The 22,170-nt window shown below is 56.1% G+C and overlaps 9 protein-coding genes across 9 annotated transcripts; 4 read left to right on the top strand and 5 right to left on the bottom strand.

Moving 5' to 3' along the window:
- Window positions 1–585: 585 nt before the first annotated feature.
- Window positions 586–2,429, top strand: F5144DRAFT_497986 (beta-lactamase/transpeptidase-like protein; the record flags this gene model as incomplete). The annotated part of the gene is made up of 3 exons (XM_066786241.1): window positions 586–1,093; window positions 1,151–1,514; window positions 1,577–2,429. The coding sequence occupies 3 exons, from the start codon at window positions 586–588 to the stop codon at window positions 2,427–2,429; spliced, it is 1,725 nt and encodes a 574-aa protein (XP_066640194.1).
- A 942-nt stretch (window positions 2,430–3,371) lies between these two features.
- On the top strand, window positions 3,372–5,111 carry F5144DRAFT_362271 (uncharacterized protein). Its single transcript, XM_066784402.1, has 4 exons — window positions 3,372–3,861; window positions 3,923–4,082; window positions 4,144–4,812; window positions 4,871–5,111. The coding sequence occupies exons 1-4, from the start codon at window positions 3,626–3,628 to the stop codon at window positions 5,024–5,026; spliced, it is 1,221 nt and encodes a 406-aa protein (XP_066640193.1). The 5' UTR covers window positions 3,372–3,625; the 3' UTR covers window positions 5,027–5,111.
- A 417-nt stretch (window positions 5,112–5,528) lies between these two features.
- F5144DRAFT_362195 (uncharacterized protein) lies at window positions 5,529–7,253 on the bottom strand. The gene is made up of 2 exons (XM_066784400.1): window positions 6,316–7,253; window positions 5,529–6,243 (listed from the first exon to the last, which is right to left on the bottom strand). The coding sequence occupies exons 1-2, from the start codon at window positions 6,983–6,985 to the stop codon at window positions 5,693–5,695; spliced, it is 1,221 nt and encodes a 406-aa protein (XP_066640192.1). The 5' UTR covers window positions 6,986–7,253; the 3' UTR covers window positions 5,529–5,692.
- F5144DRAFT_362231 (soluble quino protein glucose/sorbosone dehydrogenase) lies at window positions 7,254–9,401 on the bottom strand. The gene is made up of 4 exons (XM_066784401.1): window positions 8,769–9,401; window positions 8,319–8,708; window positions 7,895–8,250; window positions 7,254–7,753 (listed from the first exon to the last, which is right to left on the bottom strand). Exons 1-4 carry the CDS (start codon window positions 9,060–9,062, stop codon window positions 7,522–7,524), a joined length of 1,272 nt encoding a protein of 423 aa, XP_066640191.1. The 5' UTR covers window positions 9,063–9,401; the 3' UTR covers window positions 7,254–7,521.
- Window positions 9,402–11,232: 1,831 nt separating this feature from the next.
- F5144DRAFT_623407 (major facilitator superfamily domain-containing protein) lies at window positions 11,233–15,174 on the top strand (the record flags this gene model as incomplete). The annotated part of the gene is made up of 6 exons (XM_066792150.1): window positions 11,233–11,327; window positions 11,376–11,832; window positions 11,982–12,869; window positions 13,288–13,512; window positions 13,549–14,562; window positions 14,626–15,174. 6 exons carry the CDS (start codon window positions 11,233–11,235, stop codon window positions 15,019–15,021), a joined length of 3,075 nt encoding a protein of 1,024 aa, XP_066640190.1. The 3' UTR covers window positions 15,022–15,174.
- A 511-nt stretch (window positions 15,175–15,685) lies between these two features.
- On the top strand, window positions 15,686–16,235 carry F5144DRAFT_583288 (uncharacterized protein). The gene has a single exon (XM_066789551.1). It carries the CDS (start codon window positions 15,714–15,716, stop codon window positions 15,984–15,986), a length of 273 nt encoding a protein of 90 aa, XP_066640189.1. The 5' UTR covers window positions 15,686–15,713; the 3' UTR covers window positions 15,987–16,235.
- Window positions 16,236–16,402: 167 nt separating this feature from the next.
- On the bottom strand, window positions 16,403–17,764 carry F5144DRAFT_362167 (uncharacterized protein). Its single transcript, XM_066784399.1, has one exon. It carries the CDS (start codon window positions 17,520–17,522, stop codon window positions 16,701–16,703), a length of 822 nt encoding a protein of 273 aa, XP_066640188.1. The 5' UTR covers window positions 17,523–17,764; the 3' UTR covers window positions 16,403–16,700.
- A 241-nt stretch (window positions 17,765–18,005) lies between these two features.
- Window positions 18,006–19,274, bottom strand: F5144DRAFT_550995 (FAS1 domain-containing protein; the record flags this gene model as incomplete). The annotated part of the gene is made up of 2 exons (XM_066787672.1): window positions 18,006–19,079; window positions 19,137–19,274. 2 exons carry the CDS (start codon window positions 19,272–19,274, stop codon window positions 18,006–18,008), a joined length of 1,212 nt encoding a protein of 403 aa, XP_066640187.1.
- Window positions 19,275–20,476: 1,202 nt separating this feature from the next.
- F5144DRAFT_495237 (carbonic anhydrase) lies at window positions 20,477–21,142 on the bottom strand (the record flags this gene model as incomplete). The annotated part of the gene is made up of 1 exon (XM_066786087.1): window positions 20,477–21,142. The coding sequence occupies one exon, from the start codon at window positions 21,140–21,142 to the stop codon at window positions 20,477–20,479; it is 666 nt and encodes a 221-aa protein (XP_066640186.1).
- Window positions 21,143–22,170: the final 1,028 nt, after the last annotated feature.

Here is a 22,170-nt window from a genome sequence, read left to right as displayed (position 1 = left end):
CGAAGGGCTGAAAGGATCACAGGACGTGAATACCTAGTTACCTGCACGGTCTACAGCAGCAGGAGAGGCTACGAACAGGCTATCATGTCACCTCAACCAAGGTTACAACTTACATGAAAGATTACTTTTCCAGACCCGCAGATGGGCCCTGACTACGGGCTTGGCTCATTTAGCGCAAGTTGGCAGAGGTTGCGTAGTCGTCTGCCTATTCAGGACCCTTCCTACAAACCCTTCGAGTGTAAATCCGTGGTCGGTCGGGCCGTCGTATCTGCACGGTTCTACCTTATCCCCCTCGCTAACCGAGTCCTTGGGTCCTGGCTGGTGGATTTTGAGGATTGTCCCTACATTACCGGCATGCCGATCCTCCCGCGCAACTCCAAGGTTTCTTGAATATTCATTGGACCGGCTGACGGGCCGCGTACTGGGGAGAGGGTTGTAATTGCATCATAATACGGTTAAAGCGTTGTCCCTGGTGGAATTTTGGGTGGATTCCTACTAACATATAAGGGCAGCCGAGCCTCCGTCAGGGCCGTTCCTGGATTCATCGACCTCCTTTGCTCATCCGAACAGGTTTTCGCCCTCATCATGAGGCCCACGGTATCGCGCATTGTTCTCGCCTTCGGCTTTGCCGGCACCATTTGCCAGGCTCAGAACTGTCCCCTCTTCGGACCTGCCTATCCGTCGGTAACTGATGTTACCGCCCCTGCGTTGGTTGCCGCTAAGGCAAAGTTTGACGAAGCCATTGCGGCCAGCCCTGACATCGACAAGGACAAAGTCTGGTTTGCCATCGAGGTCTATTCTTCGCTGTCAAAGGAGAATGCCACTATTCATCGCCACTACAACCATGCTCCGGGCCAGAACAGCTCCCTCGTCGTTGGCCCCAACACGCTCTTCCGGATTCACAGCATCTCCAAGGTTGTGACGGTGTATACGATGCTGACGAAGTTGGCCTATGACCACTGGCACGAGCCTGTGACAAAGTTCATCCCCGAGCTTGCGAATTCCGGGGTCCTGGATGCTACCAGTGACGTGGACTGGTCTGAGGTCACGGTGGGATCCCTGGCGAGCCAGATTAGCGGAATATCGAGAGACTGTACGGTTGGGCCCTACTCCTTTGGCTGGGACTTTTGCTAATACACTCTCACCCTAGACGGTCTATTTGACGCCTCTACGTCATTACCCTCCATTCCTGGTCTTCGCAAGCTGAAGGAATCGGAGATTGTCAAGTGTGCCTCGCCCGAAAACGGACCCTGCACGAGGGAAGAGGCCATGCGGCTTGTGCAACAAACCTATCCCCTGGCCTTGTCCTACCGCACACCCAACTACTCCAACATGGCGTTCCAGCTCCTCGCCTACGCCGTCGAGAACATCACCGGAATCGCGTTCCCGGATCTGGTGGTCCAGCAACTCATCGAGCCCCTTGACCTGCAACGCACCTATGTCACCTACCCCGGCAACGACACCGACGCCGTCGTCTACGACGGGTGGGACCTCGACTTTGGCGACGAAGCCCCGTAAGCTCCCCTCCCACCCCCTGCTAAACCCGTCCACACCCAACCACTAACCCACCCCTCAGCATGGGCGGCTACTACTCCTGCCTCAACGACCTAACCTCCCTCGGACGCTCCATCCTCAACTCCACCCTGCTCTCCCCCATCACCACGCGCAAATGGCTGCGCCCCGTCAGCCACACCTCCACCCCCTCCTTCTCCATGGGCAGCCCCTGGGAGATCATGCGGCCGCGCGTGGCGGTCAGCTCCGCCCCCGCCACCACCCGCAACCGCCACGTCGACGTCTACTCCAAGCAGGGCGGCGGCGCCGAGTACACCAGCCTGCTGGGGATCGTGCCGGACTATGATATGGGGATTTCGATCTTGACGGGCGGACCGCAGTCGGGGGCGAGTTTTGTGGCGATTCGGCAGCTGTTTATTGATATTTGGTTGCCGGCGATGGAGCAGGCGGCGCGGGATCAGGCGATGGCGAATTTGGTGGGTAATTATACGCTGGCTGCGGGTGATGGTGACGATGCCGGGCCGCCGACGACCGCGTCGATGGAGATTAAGATCCTCAATGATGAGCCGGCGATTTGCATGACGGCGCTGGTGGGCGATGGTGTTGATATCATGGAGTTGCTGAAGGCGAACACGGGCTCGCTGGCTGGGTTGGAGGGGGAGATGCGCGTGTGGTTCTACCCCATGGGGTTGGTGGAGGGAGATGGTGGCGAGGGGACGAAGATTGCGTTCCGCGGCGTGGCTGGGTTGGAGGGAATCCTCCCGATTGAGGACTGCGGGTCGTGGGCCGAGGGGGATCGGATCCGGTGGGGGAACTACCCGACGGATGTGCTCATCTTTACGCTGGGTGCGGACGGCAAGGCCAAGTCGGTCGAGTTGCCGGCCATGGGGAAGCCCTTGCTGAGGGCTCAGGAATGACTAGCCACCTACCCAGCTAGGCCTTTTCAGCATGTAATTCGGGGTTGATGAGTAGTTACAGAGAAGGCATTTCAGCCACAGAAAATCTCACTCGTCTCCGACGTCTTGGAGTTTGGTTCCAAACATGCGAGTGACCTTCCTCCGTGGTGCCATGACACACAAGCAAGGGCGCCTATTCGACCCCCCAATTATTTCAATTACTTCAACTCGAACTCTGGTCAACTTTCCTTTGATGTTCCAACTGTTGAGGCGGAAGCCCCTGAATCTTAGCCCGGCATCAAACTACCCCTGTCTACGCTTTCGCTACCAGAGAAGGCGGTTTGCCTGGAGTCCTCGGCGCCGCGCCGAGGAGCGCCACAAACCAGTCCATGTTTCTTCTAGAAGTTTACCTTCTTCTTGGCCATCTGTGATCGGGGATCCAATCTCAATTCGTTGGGGATTCAATAAAGATCCGATTACCCGGGAAGTCTGCATCTTTCCCTACTATTTCCACGTGTTTTCCGTCCCCCCTTCAAGCCCTCTCTGTCCTCGTTGGTCCGCTTCGCTAACCCCCCTGCTGGCTTCGCCGTTGCCCTGCAGGCTCCATGCATTGGCGTACCGCTCGGACAGCCATCTTCTAGCGCTATTGAACTCGGATTGCGACCTCTCCGAGCCGCGTCGGAGAATGGCACGTTCTTTTCTGCATTAGGAATGTCCTTCGTGTTGAAAATCCCTAATTCTCCGGCGCTTCGTTGCGTTGTTCACGAAACGGGATGACAAGGTGCCTTCAAGTTGTATTAGCCCTCTTCCTCTTATTGACAATCCGCCAAACGGCTCATCTTCTGCTGCGTCACTCCCATGGCCATATTTCGCCCTCTCAGCTCATGAAATCCGACCCAGGTTAACAAGGGAGCGGCTGCATTTAATTTGCGTCGAGCTGGGGTTGCAGCCGTCTAGACCCTGCACCAACGGTCCGGTCGAACCGACACTAACTCGTGTGAGCGACGTGAGGCATGTATTCGCATGCCAACCCAAAAAAGGAACTCTAGCCGCCAACAGCAGTGTTCCATCGTGGGATGTTGATGGCGTTGCAGCTCAGCCGTGTCTAGTGTACCTATATAACCGCCCATCGGCCTCCTTCGCGGCTTTCTATTTCTGGCCAAGCCACTCTCACTTGGTTTGTCGCTCTTTACTTTCCTTTTTTCACGTCTTTCATCATGGTGGCTCTCAAGCAATCCGTGGTGTTCGCACTCATCGCGTCCGCCCTCGGCGCGTCGGTTCCCAAGGTGCCCCAGCTGTCCGACTTCAGTCCCGCGCAGATCGAGAACGGCAAGGCTCTCAGTGAGCTGGCCAAGCTGGCTTACAAGAACACGGATCCGAAGATTCGTTGCAAGTCTCGCCGTGCCGCTGTTAACACTTGCTCGCCGGACAAGCTCAGGATTCGCAGAGAATGGTGAGTTTGCGTGTCATCCCCGTGTTCCCAGACAGGGCGGTAGCTCACTGATACCTCTCAGGAGAACCCTTTCCAAGAAAGAACGCAAGGAGTACATCGCGGCCGTGCAATGCCTCCGCACGAAGCCCAGCCTGCTCGGCGCCACCGCCCCCGGCGCCAAGTCCCTGTTTGACGATTTCGTGGCCATCCATCTCATGCAGACCATGAACATCCATCTCTCAGTTCGTCCCACCCCTCTCGTTTGACGTCCCAGCCAGCCCAGACTAACAAACCATCCCCCAGGGCATCTTCCTCACCTGGCACCGCTACTACACCTGGGCGTACGAAGAAAAGCTGCGCACCGAGTGCAACTACCAGGGCACGGTCCCCTACTGGGAATGGGGCCTGGACATCGCGGACCCCGCCGCGTCGCCCGTCTTCGACGGCTCGGACACCTCGCTCGGCGGCGACGGCGACGCGATCCCCCACGAGGGCCTCATCCTCACGGAGCCCTTCAACCCGGCGGCGCTGATCCCCCTCCCCGCCGGCTCGGGCGGCGGCTGCGTCACCACGGGGCCCTTCGCCAACATGACCGTGCACATTGGTCCGGTCGCGCTGGCACAGTATGGCACGACGGATTCGATTAGCTCGGAGAATCCGCTGGGTGATAATTCGCGGTGCTTGAAGCGGGATTTGAATGCGGGTGTGGCGAGCCGGTATACGAGCTTCTTGAACACGACGACGTTGATTCTGGAGAATCCTGGCATTGAGCTGTTCCAGGGCGTCATGCAGGGTGACCCGCGCTATGTGAGGGGTGAGCTGGGTGTGCATGGTGGTGGTCACTTTACGATTGGTGGTGACCCCGGTGCTGACCCCTTCATCTCGTCTGGGGATCCGGCGTTCTTCTTGCATCACTCGCAGATTGATCGGGTTTATTGGATTTGGCAGATGCTGGATTTGGAGAAGCGCATGGTGAGTTCGGTGTTTGGACGACGACGTGGTGGAATATGGCTAACGATCTTTTGTTTAGGATGTCTTTGGAACGCAGACGTTCCTTGACATGCCCCCGAGCCCGAACGTTACTCTCGATGACATCATTGATATCTCGCCTCTTGCACCGCCGATCCGGCTCGGAGACTTGATGAACACCGTCGGCGGCTCGCCGTTCTGCTACGTTTATCTCTGAAGTGGATGGTAGAGGTCGGGCCGATTTTGGAAAGGCTGGTTACCCGGTTCAATAGTTGGCTACATGTACTTATCTCGATGGTGTTCCGGTCGCTAGGCTATGGCTATTTAAGGGAGAAGACAAAAAGCAAGTAGGTAGCACTGGCAATGGCCAATTAGCCTTAGTATTCTTCAATGAGAGTCAGTATCCCGCCGTAAGCTTAATCGTCGGTAGGTCTCAAACGGCTCAGCGCACTTGAAGACCACTCGTACTTGAACACTGAAGTACCAGTTAGGGACTGGGGTCACTGGGCGAGGCCTTAGGAGGTGCCTCGGGCTTGTATCATCTTTTGGGGTCATGTAGTACAGGAAAAGTATGGATAGCCACGTTGCTGCTAGTTACAGCTCTGAGACGGCCGGTTGGGACCATGTGATCCTGATGTGTGGGACTCTGATACGATTTCTTCCATAGATAGCCCGAACCCTATCAATATCAATTAATTGCAGTCACCTTTAACGCTCTCAATTTCTTTTTTTGTAAAAAAGAAAGATAACAGCAACTGATGGTGATAAGATTACATAGTCCATATTCCCTTCTTAAGGCAGTGTCTATGTTGAACAAGTAGTTCTAACTATAGCATCTCGACCACGAAGCTACCCAGCAACAACCGCCTAGACCTCGTGGACTTTATACTAAGAATTCTGCATCATAGAACTCCAACCCGCTTATTTCCTGGAAGCCTATCTGGATATATGATTCCATTAGGGAACTAAGCGAAATCTCACAGGACGTGATCCCGGTAGCGTCGAAGAACGAGCTAGAGCCATTTGCGTGAGGATTAGTCGTAGGAGAGCCGGATAAGAAAGAAGAGCCGGCTGTGCGAAGGACGGTATTATTAGCGCCTAACACCGAGGCAGGGGCGGTTGAGCGAGAACCGGCTGTGCGTGACATCGAGCCAGAGCCGCGAGGAGAAGCATGCAGCGGGTGCCAGTCTCTGCTTGGAGACCTCATGTTCTTAACCCGGGAGACAACCGCATTGAGGCTGCGGTCCTTTGCTGCTGCTATGATTCCAGTCTCGGATACACCATCATCATCCATGTGTTTGGTAAGGGCGCCGAGGAGGAGTGAACGACACTCAAAAGAACAACCGATGGCGCCAGAAAGCAGGTTTCGTTTGAGTCCCACCAGATACATGCCGAGTAACAACAGTGCCCCTTCTCGTTTGGCGTTGATTCGACCTACAATCGTCTTGTTAGCTGCTATTAAAAGTCAGGGTACCGCCGTACCACGGCATAATATGCAAAACCTACGGAACACCATCTCTGGAATCGGGAGGGTAGTGTTTGTTGACAATTTCCCTGGACTTTCCTCGATAGCAAGCTTTGTAACAGTGGCAAAAATAGGCGCGTCCTTAAAAACCCACGAGACGAATATCCAGGGCATTACATCTTCGCTGTACGTGACTGCGGGCACCGAGGGACGCAGCGCATCAATCCAGAGGGTTGTGAAAAAATGGAGTGTTTCGTGGAGTTGGTAATAATCCACTATAACAGCGATCTTGACCAATATATCAAGGCTGATAGTACGAGGGGTGTCCTTGGTGCGGCAGTGGATCAAGGACAAAACCATATGCATGGCTTCGGCATCCCACTCCTCTGCGCTGATCTCATAGGATCCATTTTCGGTGACAGTGCCTTCTTTCCAATGCCCGGTTAAGGCGGCCTTGAAAACGGGCGAGGCCTGGATTAAATGTTGTGACGAAACTCGGAATGTTACCGGATGGGGCGGCGCGGAAGGCGACTCGGAGGGCGATGGGTTGCCGCCGGGTTTGCTGTCGCCCGAGACAGGTTCACTGTTGCTGGCGATGGGTTCGACTTCGCTGTTGCTCGCGGCGGCAGTTGGGTTATTCAGGGTGAGGATGGTGTCGCCAGAAGCTGCCAGCGTATTCCTGGCAGATATTTGGCCCGCGATCGAGGACATGGTGGTAGGTGGGTGAGTTTGGATTTATTGGAAGCCGTGTGCTGAGGCACATCTTGGGGTTGCCGTGGGTTGGCTGGCTGGGACATGGGCACGGGCATGGGCACGGGCCACAGGGTACGTGGGCCCCTAGCCGCCACCTTACTCGGCCTCTCCCACCACCTCAATCTTGGTTTATGCACGGCCTCCCCTGCTTTTGGCTATTGCTAATCAACACTTGTTTGGCGGGCGGTTTGATCGTGAGCCAGCCGCTGTGCCGCAGAAGCAAGCCCCCTTGACCCCCAATATCCGTTCGACAAGGCAATTTGCCTGGTTCTCCGAATAACTTTGCAGGATCAATGACTATTTCTGCCCCAGCTTGAGACGCCCCCCCCGAGCTCGAAGTTGTCCAGTTTAGGTGCTGTAGCCTGTGCCCTTGCCCTGCGCCACTTGCCTTTGGAAAAATGAGCACCCAAGAAGAGCTTTTTCGATATCCGAATTTAACAAGCCAACCCACCACCACCCCATCCCCCCAACCTCAACCCAAACCCCATAGCACCTCAAGCCCCATAAATAACATAAATCTCCCCCGACGTATCGCTCGACACAAACAACCGTCCCTTCTGGTCGAAATCGAGCCCGACCGGACGGAAGCAGTTGTTGGGGCAGGCGCCGAGGTTGGTGTTCTCCATGACAGGGATCTGCGCCGTGGTGCTGGTCACGTCGTGCACGGGCTGGCCGTCCTGGAAATCCACGCGCATGACGCGGTAGCCGTTGGCGGGGTTGCGGTTCCTTTTGGGGGGTTAATGGGTGGGGGTTGAGGGTGGAGGTTTGGGGGAAGGGGGGTAGGGGGTAAGGGGGTTGAGTGGGTGGTGATTGGGGAGGTTAGGGGTTAAGGGGGAGGGGAGTGGAGGGGAGGGGAGGGGGGCATACCAGCTGCCGTGGAAAGCAATGTACGCGGCGGTGCTGTTCGGGTTGAATTTGATGTCGAGCGGGGCGGTGTGGGCGTGGAAGTGCAGGCGGCCCGTCATGCGGTTGTTGGCGCACTCGTCGGCGGAGACGTCAGGCACGTTGTCGGGCTTGAACAGGCCACCGACTAGCAGACCGTCGATGCCGACACCCGCTGCATCCCATGCCGGCACGCACGACGGGTAGCCGTAGTTGAGGCCCTTGTACTTGTTGTCGGTCGCGTTGAGCACACCGTGGTAGCTCAGCCGCTCCGCCGGGTTGTCGTTGTGGATGTCGCGCCCGCTAATTTTGACGTCGTCCATTTGGTTCTCGACGGACCACTTTGCGGCGTCAGTATTTGCCCTCGACGTATTTATTTCCTTCTTTTTCTTTAGGAAAGGGAACGTACAAAGCCGCCAAAATTGACATCCTCGGTCATGCCGACAATGTTGCGGAGACCCCAGCCGACGACTTCGCCAGCCGTGTTGTAGTCGTAGGCACTCTGCATGCCCTGGCTGATGCTGAAGGACTTGATCATGCTACGGGCGGCAGCCTTGTCGGTGGTGCTCGTGTCAATGTTGGCCTGTGATCCACGGGCCACGACGATGGTGTCCGGGTCCCATTTGGATGTGGCGATGGCTCGAGTCGGGTGCGTTCCCTGGAAGGACATGCCCGTCACGATCTGCTTGCCCTGCCCAACTTGGCCGGTGCTAGCGTCGTAGGAGTATGCCGTCACACTGGCAAGGTTGGAGGTGAAGAGCGTCTTGCCATCTGCGCTAAGCGCAATCCCGTGGTTGGTCTAGGCGCCCCTGTTAATCAGTTCATTCATGTGTAGTGAGAAGACCCGGTTTTGGCTTACGGATCCGCTGATGATCTGGGTGTTGGACTGGACGCACACAATGTCGCCCTGATCCTCCAAGACCAACCGTCTGACACCCTGGGTCGCTCCCTCAGTCACTAACAGATTACCCGCCGAGTCCACCGCGATATGCCGTGGGTTTCGAAGTCCGGTTGCTAGCACGCTGTACCGGTATCCCGAACCCATCTTCGGTTGGAACCGGCCGGTGACGCCCGAGCATGATTGCGCCGCGACAGGGGTTGCAAGCATGGACGACAGGGCGACGACGCCCGCGAGGGTACTGAGGTGACCCATAGTTCTGGATTGATCTTGATGTTTGTCAGGATTGTGTATCGGGTGTAATGCTAGGAGACCTAGGCCCTGGTCCTGGGATTTGATAGCAAGCCGATGGTCTAGGGTGGAGTGGTCTCACATTCCACAGCATACAAGTCGCGGTTCGGCACTATCCGTGCTGCGAGGAGCGGGAAGGGCCCTCTTATGACGACCGTTCGAATGCTGCGGCATTGTGAGTGGTCGTCTACCAGGCGCATGCAATTTGGATGCTGGTTCCGAACCCCGGTTCCCACGCTCAAGGCATAGTCGTCAACACCACCATCCCGGTCAGGAAAGCGAACGACAATCAAGGATATTAAAGGATGGCACTGGATGGCACGTAAGGAGCGGGGGTCCGCCATATCCGCACCGCTTGGCGGCCATGCTGCTACATTCACCCGGATCGGCGGCGGCTGGCAGGGAGGTTAGGCTGTGATCTTCGGTAAAGCGCCGGACCACGGCCGCCGTACCTGTCCAATCGCAATCTATCCATTTTCTTGGTACTCTTTGAGTCGTGGAATCCAGTTGCGCCAAGGCCTTTTCGCAACAGTTGATAGCGACGCTGCAGATGGCATTGTTGGAGTCACATTCGATGGGTTATTAGTAAGTGCCTGGCAGGGGTTCTCGAGAGGGACGGCGGTTGAAATGCAGGTAGTTACCAAGCACACAAGATAGTCTAGTAACCCCCGTACATCCGACTATCAGTAGTAGGTTCGGTTTGCTAGGACTTAGATACTTCCCTCTCCCTTGGAAATCAGACAGGGAGGGGCAATGCCACTTGCGCAACTCACATCCGAGCGATTGTTGCAGAGGTAGTCGAGGAATGTGACACCATGCTCAGTCCCAGTCACCTTGGGTTCCGTCAAGGTGGAATTCTAAGTCGAGGATTGAAGTTCCGTTCACAGATACGGCCAAATCTCGTGGTGAAAGTCGGGATTTTGAGACAGGCGCAGCAGATATATATCTCTTGGGCCATTGTCAAGATTCTCTCGCCGCGAAGTCTGCTCATCAATCACCTTGCCTACTTTTTACGTCAGCCACTGCATTTTGTTCTCGGAGGTCGTCTTCATGTTGTGCCACTTGCCATGGGGGGATATACTGTTCCACCACCTTTTTCCCTGACTCACTCTTGATGATTCGCCGGCACGAGACCTCTTGTGTGATAGACCACGAGGCGCACGAACGGGTTGTTCCCTGCCACCTTCAATTCGCCCCGCATCTGTCAATTCGTGACGGAGTACAAGCAGTAGGACATGCGAGTTCACCAGCCCCTGTCAACCATATGCCGGTGAGACTCACGCGGCACGAGTCCCGAGACATGGGAGCGGAACGATCCATGTGGAGATGTAAGCAGTACATGTAGTGTATGCATCCCGATCAGTACTACTCTCCAGAAGCATTGGCAACGACAAGATCCCGTTTGCGCACACTCAGTCTCTCGATTTCTTGCACGTGCTTTCATGCCCGGCACGAACACCGGGAATAAAAGTCGGCAAGGTCTCAATTTCTACTGAGCAGGTTAGCAGGTCCGGTCCCCGAGAGGTTAGCTTCGGCTGTCGGTATGTGCCAAGAGTCAGGAAAAATGGCGGTCTCCGATGCAAGTTTCACAAGTCTGACGACGGGCCGAGACGGGTTCGGGGACATGAGACACGGAAACCCGAGCGTTGCGTGTTTGTGGATAGAATGCGGGGATTTCTGACTCTGTCACACCGTCGCACGCCATTTTGGTAGGACTGAGATCCCGCACGCAAAAAACCGATACAGGACCAACGGCTGCCGGGTCGGGTGTTGGATGTGACTTGGGTAATGGATTGCTATGACTTTAGAGGAAGGTGGAGAAGAAACCCAGACCCACGGAGAATTTTTCTGGTCACAGCGGCAGGCAAAAAGGTTGAACTCCCAGTTTTCTTCAAAACTGTTTCAATAATTTTTCATTCTTGTTCTGAACAATAGGTTTAAGTCAATTGGTGAAGCATAACGTGCCACATCAAGCAGTCGACCGGGGTTGAAATCCAGTTCAATCCCGCTTTAAATTCAGCGTCTCCGAACCGGAGTAAGTGCCCAACCCAGCATTGCCGAACCTCCGGAACCCACTCGCCGGCTTCCCCTGTTTGCCTCTGCTGTTATCGCCGATTATCGTGAACAAAAAAGAATGACGGGAAAAAGCGATACCGTTAAGGCAGGGAACGCCTGCCCAGCCAACGACGCCAACGATACCAACTACGCCAACTACGCCACCACCGATTCGTCCACACTCTCGTTGCCCGACCCCGAAAAGCAATCACCGCCCTCCAGCTCCAGCGACACCATCCCCGCCCATGACATCGAAGCCGCCCACAATGACACCACCACCACCAGGTCCCAACCCGCATACGGCACCACCACCATTACCAATAACAACAACAGCAACAACAACAACAACGAAAAGGACCACCCTCCCTTCGACAACGCGGACCTCCCCACCGCCGCCGCCCTAACCCTCCACCCGTCCGCAGCAACGACAATCGACTTCCCCGAGGGCGGCCTGACGGGCTGGCTGGTGGTGCTGGGGTCCTTCTGCGCGATGCTGTCGCTGTTCGGGCTGATCAACTCGGCGGCGGTGTTCGAGTCGTACTTTTCGACGCACCAGCTGGCGCACAAGACGGCGTCCGAGATTGGGTGGATCTTCAGCTTGTACCTGTTTATCGTGTTTTTTGTGGGCATCCAGGTCGGGCCGTTCTTTGATCGCTTTGGGGCGCGCGTGCCGGTGGCGGTGGGGGGCGCGTTGATCTTTTTGAGTTTGTTGTTGTTGAGTTGGTGTGATGGTATGTTGTTTTTGGGTTTTTGTCTTTTCATTTTTTTGTTTATCGTTTTAAGGTGATCTTGTCGTTTTGAGTGTTGGCGGCTGACGGGAGCACAGAGTATTACCAGATCATCCTCACCTATTCGGTGATGGGTGGGTTGGGGGGTGCGATGTTGAACAGTCCGGCTTACGGGGCCATTGCACACTTCTTCAACGCGCGCCGGGGACTGGCTACGGGAATTGCATCGACCGCCGGCGGGGTCGGCGGCGTGGTGTTCCCCGTATTGCTCAGGGAGCTGCTGCCCAGTGTGGGATTTGGCTGGAGTTGTCGCATCCTGGCCTTCATCATGCTCGGCCTAGCGATCCCCTCAAATCTCTTCATCAAGACGAGGTTGCCGCCTGCCAGGGGCCCTGATGGCCGGCCTAAGGTGCAGTCTGTCTGGCCCGACTTTAGCGTGTTCATGGACGCCCGGTTCGCGTTTGCCTCGATCGGCATCTTCTTCATGGAGTGGGGCCTGTTTATCCCGCTGACATACATCGTCTCATACGCCGCCGCCAACGGACAGGATGCGACCGAAAGTTATTTACTTCTGTCGTACCTCAATGCCGGGTCGGTACTCGGGCGAGTCCTGCCCGGGTTTCTCGCCGACCGCCTCGGCCGGTTCAACGTCATCATCGTTACCATCACACTGTGCGTCATCACGGTCTTGGCGATATGGTTACCGGCGGGCACATCGGAAGCGGTACTGATCGTGTACGCGGTACTTTTTGGATTTGCGAGCGGGAGTAACCTGGGCCTGGTGCCCGTCTGCCTGGGGCAGCTGTGCGATCACCGGCAGTACGGCCGCCTCTTCTCGACTGCCATGATGGTTGCAAGTTTTGGAACCCTCAGCAGCGTCCCGATCGGTGGCGCAATTTTGGATTCTGGATCGAATTCTTGGACCTACTTAATCATCTTCGCGGGCGTGTCGTATGTCGTTGCGTTGGGGTGCTACACTGCCGCCCGCGTGCTTGCTATTGGATGGAGCCCGCGGAAGATTTTCTAGATTGTCTCAGTGATGCATTGGGACATGGATCAATTTGGGTACTTTGGATAGAGGCGAGGACGAGAGTTTTTGGCGATACCGTTTTGTAATCGCGGGAACGAGACCTGTAACTAGATTTGATTTCAGAAAAAAGGAAAGAAATAAAACGATGTAATAATGAAACCTGCATCGGCCGTTGGACGTCTTACTGTGTCTAGACCACACTATGTAGGTCTCAGATTGTCTCGTTAACTAAGCATCGCACCGCCGCCTTCGTCTTCTGGTCTCAGCCTGCGGCCAGTCTTCGCCTGGCTCTCCACGACGATCCCTCCAGGCCCCACAGTTACCCGCTGCGACCCGCCGACGTCACCCAAATCGCGGGGCATTTTAAATTCGGAAGACCCCGCCAAAAATTTCGGCCGAGGCATGTTCAGCGCCGCACACCTCTCAAACCCGCCATAATATCGCAATGGCAACTGAACTGTCAGCAGCACCCGTCCTTTCGACACCAGCCGAACAGGGGTTCGAATACGCCGTTGTACCTTCAGAAACAGAGGCGCAGTTGCCGCCGAGAGATGACGAAGAACTCCAAATACGTTACGATATCGCGTGGACAGCGATACGAGTGCGACAAAGGGGATGGAAAAGGGTAGCCCTCCAGTTTCCCGACCATATGTTGCGCGACGCACCATGGGTCGTCAATGCCCTAAACGCCGAGTTTAAATTTCTCTCAAGACAAGCGAATACATCTCCGGCTGCCGAGAAGATCACCATACTCGCCGACACCTCCTACAGCGCGTGCTGCGTTGACGAGATCGCAGCCGAACACGCCGACGCTGATGTTGTGTTACACTACGGCCGGTCATGTCTCTCCCCGACATCTCGCCTGCCTGTTCTCTACATCTTCACACACCACAACCTCGACCGAGACGAGACCCTAGCCGCTTTCGAGAAACAATACCCCGATAAAGACGCCGCAGTCGTCCTCATGGCAGACGTAACCTACCAAGACCACATCCGCACCCTCGCTTCCGAACTACACATCCGCGGCTACACAAACCTCCTCTCCACAGACATCATCCACGACCCAACCGGCCCCATCCCCAACCGCAGCCTCGTCATCCCCCGCCAAACCCCCGAACTCGACCCCTTCCCGACCACCCTCTCAGCCGACGCCCTCAAAACCCACTCCATCTTCCACATCTCGCAACCCCCCACCGCCCTCCTCCTCGCCCTCTCCTCCCGCGTCCTCTCCCTCCACATCCACCCCACCCCCTCCTCCCTCAACACCCCCCCGCAACAATTCTCCACCCCGCGCCTCCTCGGCCGCCGCTACGCGCGCCTCCTCACCCTCGCCTCCGCCGGCATCATCGGCATCCTGGTCAACACGCTCTCCGTCACCAACTACCTGGCCTCGGCCGACACCATCCGCAAGCAGATCGCCGCGGCGGGGAAGAAGAGTTATACCGTCGTGGTGGGCAAGCTGAATCCGGCGAAGCTGGCGAATTTTGCGGAGGTCGATGGGTGGGTCGTGGTGGGGTGCTGGGAGAGCGCGTTGGTGGAGGATGATGCGGGGTTTTTTAAGCCGGTGGTGACGCCGTTTGAGTTGGGGGTGGCGTTGATGGGGGATGAGAGGAGGGTGTGGAGTGGGGAGTGGTGGGGGGGGATTGAGGGGGTTGGGGAGGGGGTTGAGGGGGTTGGGGGGGTAGATGGGGATGGGGATGGGAAAAGGTTGCAGGAAGGGGAGGGGGGGGGGAATGGGGTGGAAGCTGGGGTTGATGAGGATGATGATGAGGAGGAGTCGGCGCCGCCGGAGTTTGATCTACGGACGGGGAAGCTGGTGAGCCATAGTCGCCCGATGAGGAACGGTGTTGGGAGGGCCAACGGGAAGCCCAAAGTGGAAGTGAATGCGGCCGGAACTGAGACCAAGTCGAGTAGTGCCCTGGCGCTGCGGCCCAAGGCTGAGCTGGCCACGGTCAACGGCGTCGTCAGTCCTGGAGCTGAGTACCTACGAGCGCAACGGACGTGGCAGGGACTGGGAAGTGATTACGTGGCGGAGGAGAGCACGGCCATTGAGGAGGGGAGGAGTGGCGTTGCGAGGGGTTATACGGTTGGAAGCGAGGAAAGGAGGTAGGGATGGGAGGGAAAGCAAACTTTGGAAATTGGTATAATGGGAGTGGCTAAAGGAATGATACTCTACGAATCACTCCTACCTTGGACTAGGACGATTCTAGCTCGCCTAACAGACATCCACCCATCGAAATTCGAGGTTTGATCAACTCACGACAGCTATTGTATTGGTCTACCTCCGACACCATTTCCTGTATCTCTCTCCTTCTCGTCCCCCTCCAAACACCCCGAGATCCTAGATGCCCCAACCCCCCCCCCCCCAACCAAAATGCCACACCAAACCCCGCCCTTTACCCATCACTCCCATGATCTGATCATAGCCCCCCTATCAACCAACGCCCCTCCCTCCTCAACCCACGCACCGCCCTGCACCACCGTCCCACGCGCCACACCACAACCCCCACCCCAAACGCCGCCAGCCACACCGCACACATCCCAATGGCGCCCATCAGAAAGCCCCCGAGAAGTTGGTCCACCGCCTTCCCGTGTATCCAGCACGAGAAATCGGGTGTGCAGGTTGAATTGGGGGTTGTTGCGCTGGGGGTTGGGGGCGGGGTCGGGGTTGGGATTGGGGTGGTGGTGGTGGTGGTGGTGGTGGTCGTCATGCTGGGGTTGGGGTTGGGGTCTGGTTCGGGTTGGGTTGCGGGAGGGGTCTGGGCGTTGGTTACGTTAGGGTCGTCGGCGGTGTCGGTTTCGATGGGGGCGGCGAGGCGAGCGGCGATGTGGGTGGTGGTGTTGTTGTTGTTGGCTGCGGTGTGGGCGGTGTTGTTGTCCGGGGGGATGATGACGACATCGGCGGTGATGTGCCGCGCCACGGGGAGGGTAGAGTTGGCGGAAGAGTGGAGTGCGGTTGTGGGTGTGGCGAGCGATATCTCGAAGAGTGATGAGATAGCAACAAGGACGGTGAGGATATGTATCCAGGTAAATAGGGAGGTTGGTCTGCAGGAGAGAGCAAGGCGGCGAATGTGATGGGGCTGAGATGGCGCAGTGGTTGCCATCTTTGTTGGTTTGCTTGATGACTCTCTGTGTTCGGTGCTGTCGAGGGTGAAGAACAGGTTTCTGAATGTCAAAGGTGAGTTTTCTTTTTCAGGGAACGAAAGTTGCCACTGTAGCAGGTCTGTGATGTGCGAGTTGGTGATGGCTGCGTTGTTCAGTCTCAGAAATATGGATGGAAGAAAAGGGCCAGGAAGACTCGCTCTCAGTACTTTGTGAAGCTACCCTGTGACGTACAGCCACAATAAGTAAGCGGGGGTGTGCTTTATGGACCAGGAGTTCAGATGACGAGGGGTGCCGATGAGATAGCGAGATTTGACTCAGTAGAGAGTGGTCGTCCCACCATATCGATAAACACATACGTAACTAAACTTCTACTTCCAATTGCTTATCATCATCTAAGACATAACAGCTGAGATAACATAAAAGAGTCGGCCCACTACTAGATCCGAATCGATTCAAGCCCCTGAATATGATACTGCCAGGATATGGTGCAACGCAACCCCTTTAATGACTACGAGAAACCAGTCACAGATTTAACAAGAAGATTATCCTCGTACTTGCAAGGCGGTATTAGCCCAGAAAGTATCATGTAAAGAAGAGAATATCAATGTCGAACGAGCAACATAACTTCCGTACCTATCCCGCTGACGAACGCCAGTTCCATGACGCGAATCTCGGCGCTTGCAGTTACCAATCTTTGAAACATGGTTGTTGATCACTCTCCGCCGGCCCTCCCATAACTACCGTGGCTTGCAGATGATATGTTCCATGCCCCAGAACCTGTTTGGTAAAAAGAATAAGCAAAACTAGTTTAAGCAAACAACGTAGGTGTAGACGCACGACCAAACCGGTGGAGATATTGAGCTGGGGAAGGTCGTTTTCGAAACGCAAACCGACGCCCCTAAAGATTCCTTCCAAAGTTGTCCCCGGGAGGAACTTGCGGTGAAGCAAGTCATGACGGTGACGAGCAATTCCGCAGTTATCATCTATATCCTCGTTAACCGCGTGGCGCGGGGTTATATAACAGATGTTGAACCAGTCAGCCCACTTACTGGGAGGCTGGAACGCATGAAGCTCCAATGTCACTTCCCTTCTTCTTGGTTCCGGTCCCGATTCCGGGGCGCTGAGGATACGGAACAGGTCCCGGATTCCGTTGCCGATAGTGAGGCCCTTACCAACTGACCAGAATGTGGATTCATCGATGCCGCAAAGATGACACGAGTAAATCGGGAGCTCAACTTTGAACTCAATATGTCGAATGAGTAGCCGCCTCCGCTCATTTTGTCCAACGGCAGTCTCAAAACAATCGAGGGAGGCTCCCCGGAACTTCAGCCAGCGAAAGTTTTCCTTCTCTATAACGGGTTGCCATTCTTTGCAAACAGATGCCCAAGAGCCCCAACCTAGAGGCTTCTCATCGATGATCACCTCTAATATCATAAGACGAATCTCGGCCGGCAGACTTGCCCAGGAGCGTTTCCACTTGGATGCCGCGCGGGTAAGGACGGGCATCGTTCCTTGTCAACGAGGGAAGCTGTGACAGGTGTCGAGAAGAAAGGGGTTGTCAGTGGTAACGTATGATGGCTATGATTGCCGGGTAGGTATTGAACTGCCTGGGTGAACTCGGGTTGTGGAATATTGTTGGATGAAAAGTCAAATGGTGGCCTTGCATGGGTCGCTGATGGAAGATATTTTCGTCTGATTCATATGGACGCGTCATACACAATGAAGAGAGTGTCATAGCCACGACCGAATGACCGATGGCATGATACCAATGCTGGGCCAGCTCGTCACCTTTCAACTAGTCCTGAAGCAATCGCCACCAGTAGCAGGGAATAACCTTGCCAAATCAGACCGGGGCGGGCAGCGGTGGGGTACTGGGGCCTGAGCGGGTGCGAGAGACAAGGCGGGCGGGCGGGTGTGTCAAGGCGTAGGTAGGTATCTCGATTCGCGTCATAAAACAGAAAAAACAGACATTACGGATTATATCCAACCTCATAACCCAACAACGATGACGCCCACCGCCAACCCAACCTTTACAGCAGCCCCGGCCATCCCGGTACACCTCGGAAGCGCAACACCAGCGTTGCTCGAGCTCGGCCCCTCCCCACCTCCCTCCCCCGTCCCCGCCCCATTGGGCGCCCCCGTCGGTCGCGCCACCGGGCAGCTCGCGGTGCACGGCAAATCCGAGGCAAACGGCGTCGGCACACCGGTGCCGGTGGCGGTGGCGCCGACGGGGGTGAAGACGGGCGACTGGGCGGTGGTGAGGGTGACGTCGGGGCGGGCGGCGGCCTGGTCCGGGTTGAGGACGTTGTCGATCATGTGGACGAGGCCGTTGGCGACGAGGATGTCGGCCTGGATGATCTCGGCCGAGTTGACGTAGATGAAGTTGGTGTGGCGCGTGATGGACACCTTGTTGCCCTTGTCGGCCGACGCGAGCGAGCTCGCGTTCTTGAGCTCCCACACGTGCGACAGCTGGCCCGGCACGATGTGGTACCGCAGGATGCGCTTCAGCTTTTCCTTGTCGGTGTTGGCGAAGGCGCCCGCGAGTTGCTGGAAGGCGGCGTTGCGCGGGGCGAAGATGGTTACGTCTTTTTGCTGGGCTACCTCGCTCATCAGGCCGGTGGCGTACAGTGCACCGACGAAGGCGGTTAGATCGGTGTAGGCGCTGCGGGCGGTGGACTCGAGGGTCTCGGGGACGCGCATGACCGAGTCGATGACTTGGACGAGGCCATTGTCGAACGCGAGGTCTTCTGTGAGAACGGTGCCGCGGGTAGCGAACCCAGAGGTGAAAACGACCTCGCCGCCTGGTTGCTTGGTGAGAATGAGGCGCTGACCGCCAGTCACGTTGGAGAACTTCGCATCGGTCAATGACGTCGAGGCCCAGATGGAGTCGCCCTTGACAATGGAGGGCATGTCAATCGTCTTCTTGAGGACGTGGTATTTCAGGGTTGAAACAACGGTGCTCTCATTGTATGTGTTCCAGTTGCCCAATTTCATGAAGGCATTGTCGTTCGGCGCAGCAATAGTCACATCTTTTGGTAAGTTTGCAAAGATTTCGGTGTGGTTCTAACCTCGTCAGTCGGGGCGCCCTGACTTGTGCGCGTCTGGATTCGAGATGCTCACCTTGACCAGGCCGCGAAATGTGGTGAGATTTGCCTGACCGGCAAGCACACTCTCCAGGCTCGCAGCTTGGACGGTCGCCGGACAAAAAGCAACGGCAGAAAATGCAGCCAACAAGGCTGTGGAAAACCCCAGTACCATTTTCGGATAGCTACCCCGAATTACCTCACGAAAATAAGATAAAAGAAATGAGAAATATCGACTATTTGCGGGAAGAATGAGTGTGACTAGCCTGTCAAATGGCAGGAACGTTGCAAATCGCCGTAGTGGTCGACACCACGGGTATTGGACATAAAGACCGACTTTTGAAGAGAAACTTGGAGGTCGCAAGCTGAACCCAGGTTGGTTGCATCGCACCGGCCATGGCGTGCCTTTTTTTATCATTCTCGGCGACCCCAACAGCCAACACCACCATCCCGTCGCCCCTGCCGCAGTCCCGCGACCTCAATGAGACCCTGAAATGGAACGAGATGAGGTGCCCGCCGGGGTGAAGCCAAGCCCAGCGCAGATTGGTTCAGGCCCTATTCAATATAACCCCTGCTCCCCACACCATCTCCCTGCCGTGCCATGAGGCAGCACAGGGCAGCTTGTCGCTGGGCTGTGATTGGACTGAAGTCCTCGATTCTCCGGGAGGATTTGAGAGGGGGCAAAATTTAGGTTTCCAGGCACCAACCATCGGGGGGTTCTGGCTCGTCCGCCCCGGCCCAGCCCGTTGGTGCCAATGGGTTGCTAACCTTAATAAGGGCATTGCTCAGTCATGCCATGCTCAACCGGGCAGCGACCTGAACCTCTCTCCGGCATTCGGCAAGTGAGATATGGGGCTGAAAAGAGAAGGAGCAGACTTGGCGGAGGCACGGTTGGAGATAGCAGCAATGGTTGGGGTTTGGATTTGGTCAAGGTAAAGGTGTGTTGGCATATATCTTCATCTGCATGCATCCCACGATGCCCAATTCGCGCCCTTCTCTACCCAAAGGGGGGCGCGACATTCCTGAATGACAACTTCAGCCAGGCTAGTCAAGCCTTGGCTGAAAAGACCACGATTCTCACGTCAGCGCCGTTTTCTAGTGTAGCCAAGCTCAGCTGTACCCACCCCGCCAGTTCTTGTGCTTGTGGGACGGGATCAGTAGCAAGGCCCCATTCAGGCCCGTCAGGTAATATTGCACCAAGCACCACCGGGGAACATAAAGTCCCACTCGCCCTGAACATGACAACTAAGGAGTCAAGGAAACGAAACCACAATCAAACACCAAACACCGCGCAGGCTTGTCCGACAACCCAAAACGTGGCCCAAGGCTAAGTGACATGCTAAGTCCCGCTCCCTGAACCGCATTACCATTAGTCCATTACTCGGTCAGATTATAGATCTTCTGAATATCCTTCAGAGTCCCCTCAAAATCAATCTTGAGGTCCTTCAGCAGGCCGTCGTTGAAGCCAAACACCCAGCCGTGGACGACGGGGAAGCGGTTCTTGGCGTACGACTGCTGGACGCAGGCCGTCTTGATGACGTTGCGGGCCTGCTCCTCGACGTTGAGCTCGACGAGGCGGTTGTAGCGGGCCTCCTTGTCGGCGATGGCGTCGAGCTCCTTCTCGTGCAGGCGGTAGACGTCGCGGATGTTACGCAGCCACGGGTTCAGGATGCCGAGGTTCTTGGCCGTCATGGCCGCCTGCACGCCGCCGCAGCCGTAGTGCCCGCACACGACGATGTGCTTGACCTGGAGGTGCTCCACCGCGTACGTGATGACGCTCATGACGTTCAGGTCCGTGTTGCACACCAGGTTGGCGATGTTGCGGTGCACGAACACGTGCCCGGGCTCCATGCCCGTGATCTGCTCCGCCGGGATCCGCGAGTCGCTGCATCCGATCCAGAGGTAGTCCGGGTTCTGCCCCGCCGAGAGCTTGACAAAGAAGTCCGGGTCGCTAGCCTGCTTCTCCCGCGCCCAACAGCGGTTGTGCTCGAATACGCGGTCGTGCGTCTCGCGCAGGTGGTCGGTGATGTCTCTCTCGGCCATAACGCGCCAGTTGGTGTTGCTCTGGTTGGGGTTGGGATTGGAGTTGGAGCTCGCAGGTGTGTTGTTGGAGTTGTTGGAGTTGGTGTTGTGGGCGGCGGAGGATGATGAGGAGAAAAGGCTTGAGTGCCGGGGTGTGGTTGCGAAAATCGGCGATGACAAGATTCGTTGTTGGGGGGATGTGCGTCGGGCGAGCGACCGCAACAGTGGTGTACTGACACGTGAGTTGACCATGGTTACCCCGTCTTCAGGTTTCTCCTTCCGTTCGGTTTCGCAGGAGTGGGACACAGTCAACGTTCATTCGGCGGCAGCGAGAAGGAAACACGTAAATTTACTGGGCGAGTGCGCTGGCTGTCTCAACGGTTGGGGCAGGAACGCGATAGCAGCCCTAACCCTTCAGTTATCGCCATCACAAGCCAACAGGCAAGGGCATCGTGGCGGCGATCAGGATGATCCATGATGTGTTGTCTTTGCGTAGATTCTTGGTTAAAGACGGAGTCGAAGATATACATGAAGTAGGTAGTTGACTCGTACTGCCACACCGGATGAAGTAGTCCCTATATTTACATACGAGTCAAGTCTCATACTATTTCCCTCTTATCTTTTGGCTCAATACCCCTCCTCTCTTCATCCTCAACCTTGGGTTTTGTGGCGTGGGGGTTTCCGAGACTCCGGTCAGAAGAAGCTTGGCGATTTCTTCCTTCCCCACCAACTCAGATCGCCCGATCTTCCTTCCTTGGCGCTCACTGTCAGAGACGACTTTGAACTTTGCACATCCTACGATTTTCCGATTGAAAAGCACCGAATCCTTCTTTCTCTCAGCCAGTTGCCAAGTGGCCAGAAGCTTAACGGATCGTTATTTCAACTCTTCCATTCATTCTACAACGCAAATATTTTGAGACCTTTGAGTTGGTATATCCTCCGATACCGGCAGCCAGCCAAGCCATAAAGATCAGCAAACCCTGCATCGACCGTCAATAACCGACACGGCGACCAGGTAATTAGAGACATTTACGGGCCGGCGGTGAATC

This window comes from Chaetomium tenue (assembly GCF_020726465.1).
Source record: "Chaetomium tenue strain MPI-SDFR-AT-0079 chromosome Unknown F5144scaffold_6, whole genome shotgun sequence".
Lineage (NCBI taxonomy): Eukaryota > Fungi > Ascomycota > Sordariomycetes > Sordariales > Chaetomiaceae > Chaetomium > Chaetomium tenue.
The sequence above is the reverse complement of the archived record's forward strand: the minus strand, read 5'-3'. Positions and strand labels throughout refer to the sequence as shown.